This window comes from Ambystoma mexicanum, chromosome 1q (assembly GCF_040938575.1).
Source record: "Ambystoma mexicanum isolate Mex_15411 chromosome 1q, UKY_AmexF1_1, whole genome shotgun sequence".
Lineage (NCBI taxonomy): Eukaryota > Metazoa > Chordata > Amphibia > Caudata > Ambystomatidae > Ambystoma > Ambystoma mexicanum.
This window is the reverse complement of record NC_090922.1, coordinates 518428387-518440942: the sequence shown is the minus strand read 5'-3', so window position 1 is coordinate 518440942 and position 12556 is coordinate 518428387. Positions and strand designations below refer to the sequence as shown.

At 45.2% G+C, this 12556-nt stretch overlaps 1 protein-coding gene across 10 annotated transcripts in view; it reads right to left on the bottom strand.

Moving 5' to 3' along the window:
• ARHGEF1 (Rho guanine nucleotide exchange factor 1) overlaps nt 1-12556 on the bottom strand; it is a 1792426-nt gene that overhangs the window by 910375 nt on the left and 869495 nt on the right. For all 10 annotated transcript variants that reach the window (XM_069640923.1, XM_069640913.1, XM_069640921.1 and 7 more), the window contains one exon: nt 7678-7768. In XM_069640923.1, the coding sequence (XP_069497024.1) occupies nt 7678-7768 (91 nt within the window). The remainder of the gene's footprint in view (nt 1-7677; nt 7769-12556) is intronic.

The following is a 12556-nucleotide window of genomic DNA, read 5'->3' as shown; positions in this document are numbered from 1 at the left end:
CCAGCCATCAGTCTGGGAGATGGACCTGCCCGACACTTCAGTGGCTGAATGGTTCGATCAATTACAGAAATTTGTGGTTTGAAAAGCTTTGCATTATATAGAAGTTATTGGTGACCTCTTTGGCACATTTGTCAATGAGGTGTGACTGTGCTTTTTAGTATAATAAAAAAAAAACAAATATTAAAACAATCAAGAGTACCACTTGAATCTGAACCTTCCATTGTCCCTAATGAAGTTCAAAATATATATAAGGAAGCAGGTTGCCCCTCCCTTTAACACTCACAATTTGTGATTGCACCACCATATGCTTAGATTAATATCAGCATTAATCAGAGAATTCTTTTTCAAAATATAAATGTATTCATTTGTTAAAATGTTTTGGTTATCGCATACATGATTAGAAACCATTACACAAACAAGGCATATTCAATACAACAATCTTTCAAACAAACTACGACACTAAAATTGTGCCTAGGGGTTAGTACAAGTTGACTTTCAGTTCTAGTACACAATTTTTACAACACAAGTTGACATGTTTCATAATAGTCAAAAGAAACCACACCTAATCTGTACTTCCAACAACTAAGGAAATTGAAAAACATTTTAACCTATTTGGATTATTTATATAGGTTCTTTCATAAAGACATACATTTATTGTGGTAATAGGACCTGAATATTCATATGTCCTTTATGGAAAAAAGAGAAGACTAGTCAGGTCATGATGTCTAGTCATGGTCTTGTCGACTTGTGTTTCAGCCTGTCTACCGGGATACGCTTTTCCAAACGTTCTCAGTTAGCTGCATATTGGGCCATCAGGATGGGAATTTGTTAGATGTTTAAGCCAATCTTATATACCACCAGTTATTCAATGCAGACACTTAGTCTTGATATGTGGGGTGCAGGGCAGACTTTGAATTGGATTTCTTCTTTTTATAAGACAGGAAAAACACCTCTGTCCCACTCAGAGTGGAGGATAACTGCTCAAAATCGTCTGGTCCTATTATCACAACAAACCTGTGTCTGTATGAAAAAAAACCTATATAAATAATGCAAAAAGTTTAAAATCTTTTTTTCCATTTCACTAGGCGGAAGAACAGATTAGGTGTGGTTTCTTTTGACTATTATGAAGCATGGCAAATTGTGTTGTAAAAATGATGTACTAGAACTGAAAAAGTCACCTTGTACTAACCCCTAGGCACAATTGTAAAGTGTTGGCGTTCGTTTGAAAAATTGTTGTATTGAATAAGTCTTGTTTGTATAATTGTTTCTAATCATTCATGCTATAACCAACAAATATTTTTAACAAAAAATTAATACATTTTAATTTTGAATACGATTTTGAATAAGAGAATTCTCTGATGATTAATGCCGATAGTAATCTTAAGCATATAGTGGTGCAATCACAAATTGGTTGAGTGTTAAAGGTAGGGGTAACCAGTTTCCTCTTTTATATTTTGTGCTATTCACATCTTCCCTACTTGGAACTGGACTCTCGAAAACAAAAAATTGGGAAATACCCATTTCTTATACATATCTATGAAGTTCATCAAAAGTGCCCTTGTTCTGTGTTATACATTTATGGTTGCATGACTGCATTAGTAAATGTTATGCCAGAGGATGTGCAGTTGCAATTCACAATATGATAAAATCATGTATATTCTAACATCTCTAGCTGCAGGACTCGGAGAAAATATCTCGGACTGCATCCACCCAACCCCCGGGGTGATTTCTGGAACAAGTTTCTTTGTTTGGCACCAGAGGTCCACACATTACACCCACTCAAATCACACAATTTACCCTATTATATGGAGTTGTCATCTACTGTTTACCCAAAGGCCTACATCTGGGTTTTGACTAGTCCTCAATTTAATAAACTCGAGGCAGAAAGAAAGTGTGTTAAGTTTCCAGCCAATCTTCAGCTCAATCCTGCACATGGATTCATCTAGCTGCCTAAGCAGACAGCTCAAACGCACACGCCGACTCACACCCACCCAAACTCACTCAGGCACACGAACTTCAACTCCAAAAAAACCACCACAACAGTCCACCATCCTACCTCTTTCACTACAACTCAGTGCCAATCACACACTACTCATTGGATACCTTACACCTCCACAATTGGTTCACACACTATATCAACTCTCTAAACACAGACAAATACCCACCCCAAGAAACATTGTACATGCTGCCAGCCTTCTCTTCCAATCCATCCGTCCATTTAGATACCCCAAATAACCCCACCTCTATGATCCATAACATACTCCAGACTCCAGCCTACTCTGCAAATGCAATCCACTTGGAAAACTGCCTATACCTATTGCATGCAAACACAAACGTACACAGACCAAACACCACACCATTCACTTTGTGTCACACAGAATGGTATGGTATGGTAATGTTTATTTGTAAAGCGCCTATACAAAGTGTTTAAAAGCGCTCCAGGAGGGAGGGAACAAGGGGATAAAACAACAGTCATTCAGAGCCCTTGAATTTTGGAACGATACAAGTCTGCACAGGCAGAGTAAGTGCATATAATACAATTAACAGTGTAGATACTAGCAAATGGCTCTGACGATTCTGTCAGTTTTTCCAAGTTAATTGAGGTGCCACCATGCAAGGAGGGGAGACTGGGAAGATAGACCATCTTCAAGGCATGGCACATTCAGGTTGTGCAAGTGCACAGACGGTACAGGAGTGGGAGGAGTTGGAGTTCACATGCAAGGGGGTGGGGCATCCAAGCGCACCCATTAAGTCAGAAACTGGTTAAGTGCTGAGAGTTGCCCTTTTCATGGGTCATTGACCAAGTGCAGTAGAGATGAGGCAAGTGAAAGAGGACTGGTGAGGGTGCCAGTGACCTGTGAGACTCTGAGGTACACCCGGCGGCCAGTTGGCAAGCTGTGTGGAAAAGGAGGGAGAGAGGGATAGAGCGTAGAAAGAGGTTAGCAGGGAGAGAGAAGGAAGAGGAGATGAGGAATTTGTTAACGAGTTTCCGGAATTTAAGGAGATCAGGCTCAAGATGGAGGGTGGCAGGGAGGCCCGAGCTGAGGATAAAGATCTCCCTCCAAATCTCTGCTTGGAGAACCGGCTCACTCGCAGAAGGTTGGAGGTAGATCAGCGGAGGGCTTGGGAGGGACAGCGTTTAGGTAGGCATTGTTGCAGAAAGGTAGGTGCCAGGCACCAGAAAGCCTTGTGGGCAATGCCGAGGGTCTTAAACTTGATCCGTACAGTAACGGGGAGCCAGTGGAGGGATTTCAGTGCCGTAGATATGCCGTCGCTGGGCTTGAGGCAAAGGTAAGTCTTGCGGTTCTGTTCTGGATTAGTTGCAGAGGGTGCAAAGTAGAGGCAGGGAGGTTGAGAGAGGCTGTTGCAGTAGTCCAGCCTTGAGAGAACCAGGGCACTGGAGACAGTGAGCCACTGGGGGAAGGTGAGAAAAGGAAAAGTACATGGGAGGAGGTGCAGCTGGTCGTTGGACTTTTTAGAGATGTCCAAAATATGAGTGGAGAAGGAGAGATTGGAGTCTAGGATGACCAAGGTTTATTGCCTCACAGGTGGGTGCGGGCGCAGGGCCAAGGGAGGCCGGCCAGAGTGAATGGGAAAGTGGAAGCAGGAGTCCCAATGCAAATGATCTAAGTCTTACTGGCGTTGAGGCAGAGGTCGTTTGCAGCACACCATGACTGAATTGCGGACAGTCAGATATGAGCGAGGTAGAGGAGGTGGCTGAGGGTAGCCTGAAGAAGTGTTGCGTGTCATCCGCATAACACTGGAAAGTTTCAGATTAAAGTGGCAATCACACGTGCCAGGGCAGCCATGTAGACATTGAAGCACCAGGGACATAGGTTAGAACCCTGGGGAACGCTGCAAGTTCAAAGGGTGATAGTGGAGAGAAAGGACCCAAGTTCCACTGGGGATGGGCGGTCGGAAAGGAAGGCGGTTAACCATGCCAGAGCCGGACCTGTGGTTCTCAGGGTGTCACGGAGACGTGCGATCAGGATGTTGTGGTTTATCGTGTGAAAGGCAGAGGAGAGGTCAAGAAGAATGAGGACAGAGGGAGTGTTAGTGTCAAGATTTGAGAGATTGTTTTACCAGGTCTTCAGAAGAGCAGTTTCTGTGCCTCTGGATGCTCTAAAGCCAGACTGATGGTTATGGAGGAAACCAGCAAATTCAGTGTGGAGGGTCAACTGAGAGATAGCCAGCTTTGCCAGGAGTTTGCCCAGGAAACTGTTGATAGAGACCGGGCAATAGTTTGACGGAATGGAGGGGTCGTCAGAGGATTTCTTAAGCAGGAGGTGCACAAGAGAGTGCTTAAGAGAAATTGGGAAAACTTCAGTGGCAAAAGAAAGATTGCATAGAGTGTCAATGTTGTCCTTAATGGTTTTTGGAGGGGCAGAGGTCCACTTGTTTGGATGAGGCCTTCATAGACCGGACTTGTCTGACGTCCTCATCAGGTGTGATGGGAGTGAGAAGAGAGGAAAAGTGATGGCGGGGCCAAGGGAGGCTCCAGAGGTGTTGGTGTATGATGTGGTGTGGTGTGGTAGTGAGAGAGGATGGGATGGCTTGGGTTTTTGCTGTGAAGTGTGCAGCCAGGGCTCAGCAAAGGTCCGGGGTGAGAGTTGGCCAGTACCTCAAAGACTTTGAAAGGTTTGGCGCCGCAGAGATGCAGGCTTCAATAAAGACTCTTTTCTTGGTGTGGATGCAGAGTAGACGTTGCCTTTGAAGGAGGCGGCTGGCCAGTTTGTCAGAGGGTCCGCCTGACTTATTCCATTTCCACTCAGCTGCCCTACACTTGCGTTTAAGGGCAGCCCGATCAGAATCATACCAAGAGTTAAACTTTTTCGAAGGCTTCAGTCAGACCCTCATGACAGGGGCAAGAGTATTGAGGGTGTTGGAGATGGAGAGATTGAAGAACTCTGAAACAATTGTGTACGAGCGAGAGATACATACAATAGCAATATGTTAGCGGGGGCTGTGTCAGGGTGGCAGTTAGCCACAGGAGTAGGACGCGCAGAGTAGGTGGAGGCAAAGGCAGCCTCCGTCACTATTTTCATGGGTCTGGTAACTGAAACCGAGTGGCCACGCTGGGTATGCCGATGCAAGAGGAGAGGAGAGCTTTACGTGTGGAGAGAGAAGAGAGTGGTCTGTCCAAGAGAGAGGTTGTGAGAGGGATAGAGAGGGATGTCGGTAGAGATGAGCATCCAAAATGTGGCCTGCTGTGTGCGTGGAGCCAGATGGTAAGATAGAGAGGGCGAGAGAATCGCATCGGTTGCAGAAAGGTCGTGAGGAGTCAGGGGAGTCTAGATGGATATTGCGGTCACCCAGCAGGAGGAGGAGAGCAGAGGCCAGGCCAGCCCATTCTGAGAGGAAGAGCGTGGACTGTCCTGGTGGCCGATAGAAGTTGACCATAATGAGAGAGAAAGATTTAGGAGAGAGTGAGAGCCTGCAGACTAGGCATTCGAAGGAGGAGTAGGCCTGAGTGGGGATAATGGACACAGGTATCCATTCTGGGAACATCAATGCCGCTCCCCCTCCTGATCCCTTGGGCCTGGGCACAGAGAGGATCTTGTATCCTTCAGGGAGGAGTGTGTCAAAGCTTGGGACAGAGCTTTCCTTGAACCATGTCTCCGTGATGGCGAGCACATCAAGATACATGCGTTCATGGAGGTTGCAGATGTCGGACAAGTGTTTGACAGCAGAGCGAGAGTCAAGCGTGGCAATATGGAGCAGCTTGCCATCTTTGAAGGTCTTCCGCGGGTGGCGCAGGAGATGGTGGATCCCCCCTCCCACCACCCTCGAGGGTGACAAGAGAGCCAGAGGGATATTGGAGGATGGCGGAGGTGCCAAGGCTAGCAAGGGAGCCGGGACAGTGAGGCAAGGGTGTCCATGTAGAGGAGGAGGAAGGCACTGCAGGCAAGGGGGTCTGTGCAGAGGAGGAGGAAGGCACAGAAGGCAAGGGAGCCTGTTCAGGGGTAGAGGTAAGCTTTGAGAGGCAAAAAAGAAGAAGGTTGGGTTGAGGACCCTGAAACATGATGGTTCCATTCCATTCCGATAGACATTAATGATGTCCCAGGAAATGGCGAAGAGGTCAAGGAGGACCTCCCAGCAGGTGCCACCATTAATGGGAGAAGAGGCGATATGAGAGAGAGAAAGGCGACCATGTACCGGGTCCATAGGTCGGGTGAGGTAACGACAAAGAGGATGTCTGTGAAAGTCTTTCTGGCAGAAGCCGTGACATAGGTGTCTGCAATAGGAAGGCCTGGGTTGGAGCCCAGTATGTCCTCCTTACGTTTCTTCCGGGCAGATTTAGTGAAAGGAGAGGGATAGGAAATAGAGAAGCAGTTAGAGAAGATAGGAGAGACAGATAGTGACATAGCTAGCTGCAATGGTGAGGAGGACACTTACCAGGCTGCTGTACTGAGGGAAATGGAGGGGGGGCAAAAGCACAGGGGGCACTGAGGACAAGGTAGGACGTGCAGGACGTTAATGCAGAATGTACTCAACCGCAATCCCTGCTTGTAAAAAAAGGTAGTAACAGTTGTGCACCCAGCAAGAAGGGATTTTAAGAACGGTAATAGCAAGTTACACATCCAAATTCGATTTTAGCTAAGGCAGAAAGAAACAATGCAGCAAGTGCACACAGCCAAGTTCGACTTTTTAGCTAAAGCAGAAAGAAACACAGCACAGTTCTGAACCTGAGCCACTTGCCACAGTCGTCCAAATAGGTAATAGGTGTAAGGTCAAACAGTAGGAGGGAGGCACAGCTAAAAACGATTTTCAAGCAAACACAGACTTTGAAAGGCACAGGAAGTGCAGCACAGCAATACAGTAGATGTGAAGTGGCCACAATGAGTGAAGGCAGAAAGCTGAGTCACACGTAGAGCAAGGGGCAATTGCAAGGTTGAAGACTTGGAAGGCAAAGAAGAGATTCAATGTGGCTGAGGCAGCCACTGACCTAACTCAATAGCGCAGGTCGGGAAGAAACAGTCAGGCAGAGCATTGAGTATGTATACGATCTCCAGGAGCACGACCAGGCACTGAAAGGAACGCACAGGGCCTTAGATGGGGCCTTTGAAGAGGGGGCTGGCTTATGCCTGCGGGTTCCCCAATAGGCCACAAATATAATGAAGCAGCCAATATGGGTGAGGCGAGGCGGATGAGGTAAACTCAGAAAGGGCCTACTAGCATGTAAAGAAGGCGGCTGCCATCTTGAAATCGCTGCGTGGTCCAGATCACAAAAAGGCACACAGGTAAGAGATCTCCTTTCTGCCACATTGCACACTTCTCCAGTGTGATGGTGGGCAGAACAGATAAGGCGGCGGCGGTCGGTGCAAATTTTAAAACGCCTCTTGTGCAAAATAAAGCGTTTAACTTTTTACTTTTTTCTCCCAATTTCGCATTTTCCTGAATGTTTTACTTTCCTACTTTAAATATGGAAAAACGTGCGTACCACATGTGTTATTGCATGACGTGATGGCAGCAATCCACCATAAAGAGGATACTGCCCCCACATTTTTTAGGTCCACAGATCCATCCCAACATAAGAAAATTCTCCAAAGGCAGAGTTATCAACATGGCAGTACAACTAATGAATCCTCCCCACAGGTTGCATTCGAAACAGCAATACAAAATAGGTACCGTCCTAGAACTAAATCCCAAATATCTTGAATGCATGCCTCTACTTACTAGTGTGCGAGTCAGCCCAGGTCCAACGAGCTGGGTCTAGGATTCGCAGTTTCTTTGATTTAATAGCTTCATCTGCCTTCTTCCCAGAAACCTGTATGAGAAATACGTTTTTTTATGTTAGAAGACCTTGCAAGACTGACTGTATAGTCCTTTAACAAACTGTTTGGATTGTCTACCTAGATATCTTCAAAAATTTCCATCAAGAAAATATCGTAATCAATTCTTGAGATTGCGTCTGAATGCTCATACAACAAAAGAGATTCAATGGAGACGAAGAGCTGGCAACATTAAGAACAATCTCTGTAGGTTCTGTGGAAATTCAGTGGAATCGGTAAAACATCTGATCAATGAGTGCCCCAAAGTCACGCAGCAACGATCACGCCATCTTGGTTCCTTTGCTCCAGTTGATGAAGACATGGACAAATGGTGGTTTTGGATACTATCTGGAACAAATGTGCCGCTTACATGTGCAGTATGCGAATTTGTAGAAAGCATCTTGAGCGAGGACCAGTCTTAATTAACTTGGAAAGTTGGACAGTATGGTATGCTGCCTATATATATTCTTAGGGATGCCTGACGGTATATCCAGTAGTCTGATGTGTAAGTTGGATTGGATTGTTTTATTGTAATTGAAGTTTATTTGTAAACTAATTGTTACAATTAAAATAAAAAATAAAAAAATATGTTTTTTTATGTTAGAAGACCTTGCAAGACTGACTTATATTCAGAGTGTAAAATGTGATGGACAAAAGATTGCCATGTTCATTACAAAATTCTCCAGAGTCTGCATTATACTTTTACCAAATGTGTCAAATAGATGCGTTTTAAACCTCAAAATTATTAAGTAAACGTTCTTGGGGGGGGGATGTCCCACAGAAGATACACTAATTTTGATTTTCAGATAAAACATTTGTCCCTACACAAGCGCTTTATCTCTTTTGAAGTTGGAGTGGGTGCAATAGCAATAATAGCCAAACCGAGGCACCCAGCTATAAAACACGTATTTCCGTGATGGAGAGCGAGATTAAGTCGGCTACTAGGGATTTTTTTTGGTTGATGAGAAATGCAGTTTGCAGAAATCTGTAGCTTTAACGGTTTAACATTCAGAAAATACAAGTTTTCCTATTTTCTTCATATGCACGTTTTCCAAGAAACTATTAGCACTAACTTTGGAGAGTTGGACTTAGAAAATACAAATCGAAGGGATGATTGAAACAAGGAGCAATGTTCTAACAAAATACATGGAGAAATCTGCAAGTTTGAAGTTGATGCAAGCTATTTAGCTCCTGCATAGCTTGACACCAACATCTACCAGGAGCTACATTTTGCTGCCCTGGTCATATTGGTAGCTTACAAACATTAATGCAGTGTGATTGGTAATGTATGCAAGCGAGCATTAAGATATCTTAATGCTCGTTTAGATGAATGGGATACTGTTAGGACTGATTTTCTACTCTGGCCTGGTGGACTGATGTATAGAAGACCAACCTAGTATTGGGACAGGGACAACTCTGGGAGCTGTAGCCAAACCAGCTCAAGGTAGTAAGGCGAGTGGTCTAGGCTAAGTCTCAAGAGGTGGTGAGCCTGTAAGTGGTCCACAATGAACACACATAGTGAAAATGTCAAGCTACACACTCAAACTGGTATAAAAATACTTCTTAACTTATAACACAATGAAAAATGACTACTAACAGGTAATGATATAGAGCAACACTAATAGATAACTTTACACAATCACTGGCGTAGGGCAACATGCAGATCAAACCCCTGGAAAGAAAGGTACAGATTAGTATAAGCACTACAGGTCCACAGGGTTACAATCCTAGCTTCAGAAGTCCATCCCTAAGACATTTGGGGCCTTGTGCCCAAATGTTCAGCAAAGTTTCATACAGTTTTGTGAAGCTGGAAACGAAGGTAGGGTATAGAGTCCAATGAACAGTTCCAAGTGTTAATGGACAAGTTAATCTAACAAACGTGTCCACAACTTTCGGAGTGCTGGCAAAGGCAAACTAGTAGAAAAGTTATAAAAGTCATCAAAACTTTTAAGAGGGAGACAAAGGTGCAGGGAAGTATAGCTACAAATAACCCCTGTACTTCAATTCTTCGTAGGAGTTCAGTTCTGCTGAAGAGTGTCCAGGGTCACTTTTCCCACCATCAGCCTCGGACCTTGATCCCGAGGGGTGGCAAGTTCGAGCACTCCTTCAGTCAGCAACTAATGCTGGTGCAAGGTATTTCAGTTGTCAGAAATGCAAAATAACTATGCAGGGCCCCTCTCAGGACAGGGCTGAAAGCAGGTAAGCAGTTTCAGACGACAAACACTGATGCCTGGAGATGTAAAGGGATTCAACTTGCCACGCTCAGACTTCACCTCCTATCTTGGGTCCCTTTGATGGTAGGACCACAAAAGGTACGTTTTATGGCATAATCTGAATATGTTAGGCAAGAATTGGAGTAGTAACCCTGTGGGAGACTACACCACCCTTGTCCTCTTGGTATTGGGTAACCCACCTATTGGTATAGGTCTGTACTACACAAGTTGGAAGAGTGACTCAGCAGCCAGACTTATCTGAAGAGGGGTAAATGTGAGCTGTAGCATCAGCATCAAAATCAACAAATACAAGTAACTAAACAACACTTACACTCAAGGTTTTCTAGTAAAAAAATATTTATTTATGTAATGGTCAGTTTTGAACAAGCACTCTTTAAAAAGGGCAATGTGCAACAATAAAAATACACTTCAAAATACGTTCTCAGAATAAAGGCAAAGCAAGTAGATACTCTTTAGAGATGCTTCATACACACTTCCTACACCCTCAGGTGACTTCACTAACTAGGACAGTATTGGTATTTATATATCACTTTTGTACTTGGTAAAATTCTGAGGTAGGCAAAAAGGAAAGGCTAAGGGAAGGAAACGTTTAACAGGTTCTCAGAGCATGTGAGCATTTTTAAATCTCCCAATGAAGTCTAAATAAAACCTTTCCCAGCAATATTAGTAAAAAACTAATGCATCACCTACGAGGGACAGTTAGAATCAAAGTCAATCCACTAGAAGAGTCTGCAGGGAGCGAGGACAGCCAAAGTCAATTGGAGCAAAGTCTACGGAGCTGAGGCACTTCTTAGATAGCAAAAAATCTTGCACAAAGTTAGAGAGTTTGCTGTAGAAAATCACTGTTGGGCCGCAAGCTGTTACACTTGTGAGAGTTAGAGCCGAGAACTACTATAAAAAAGTAGCAACTTCAAATCGCAACTGAGAAGAACAAGCTACAGACGAAGAGGTAGGTACCCCTTAGTCAGCACAGTACCATAGGTTAGAAGAAGAGGATCCAGCTGGCTTCTGTCTTGGTTGCAGTTGCAGATCCTGTGTTCCTGGGCCTCTATCATGGGGACAATAGGAAGGACGTCTGGAGGACTCCTGCACAGCAGTTTAGAGGTCGGTGGCAGCTACGGGTTCTTTGCAATTCAGCGGCACTTTGTGGTTTTAGTGCGCGGTAAACAGCAACACCACGAATCTTGGACACAGGTTGGGATTCCTTCATCCTTGAGTCCAGCATTCTGGTGAGGTGCCACGAGCTTGGGATATCCTGCTTCGGGAGGGTTCTCAGGAGACTCCTGGAGTTGTTGGCCGGCTTACAGACGTTGCACCAGACTACAGATTTCTCGAACCCCGACACTCGGTTCCAGCAGCAGCCAAGAGGTACAGCCAGTTGGGGAAGGTCTTCCAGCAAAGTCTGTCTCGCTGTTAGTTGGTCCCACTAACCCAAGGGAAGAAGTCGTTCTTTCCGGAGTGTCTCTTGTCGATTCAGAAAAGGAGTTTCAGCACAGCAGCAGGGCTTCACCGGGCAGTTCAACGGTCCAGGAGGATGCAGCAAGCTTCTCTTCACGATTCCTTCATTGGATGTTTCGTCCAGTGGTCGACGACTGTCTTAAGTCCAAGAAGCCTCGCCCTTTATGCAGGTTTCACCCATTCATGCACAGCCTAGCTGTCGCTCACACAGCAGGGCGGCTGTCCTGTAAGGACAGACAGCAAGCCAATTGGGACTGGGTGCATTCAGGTAACCAAGAAGACTAAGGACAGAGTTTCAGGCAGCTCCCTTACTTCCTGCCCTGTCAGACACTCTGGAGCCAGAGGTGGGTTTCAGTACTGAATTAAGGAATTAAGAGCTCATGGATGCCCGTATTGCTAATGGATTTAAAACTAGCCCAGTATTTCCTAGTGCCACCATCAATAAGCAGCCGCACCATGTGTTGCCAGTTGATGTTTTCCTCAGAGGCCAGATACCGTCTGATCTCATTTCGGTATGCATTCCGTATCCACCTCTTAGCCCTATGCACCAACACATGACTAAGTGCACTACGGTCATATAGCTGCAGCTTACAGAGCATCACACTTTTCATGCCCCTTGTGACCTTATCATACATTCTCATGTTTAAGTGTTATTTGGATACTTGTCACTGTGAAAGTCGATGTTACAACCCTACAGCTCACATTGACCCCTCTTGAGATAAGCCTGGCTGCTCAGTCACTCTACCAACTTGTGTAGTACATGCTTATACCAGAGGTTGGGTTAACTATTGCCAAGAGGACAGGGCTGGTGCAGTCTCCCACAGGGTACTGCATACAATCTTGCCTAACACGCGGGAATCGGGGATGCGGGCCGCGTTATGCACTTTCCTAATTCGGGATCCAGAGGAGCTAGTACTATGAAATTTGTCAGGAGAATGCACAGGACCAGGAACAAGCAATGTCCCTGAGGTAGTGCTGGACAGTTCACTGGATGGCCCAGGAACACTTCCGAAGGGGCTCCTTCAGTGGGTAAGCAGGGGGCGCCACAAGTAGTTGTTCCCACTACTCCAAAGGGGTGAAACGCCTTGGCTG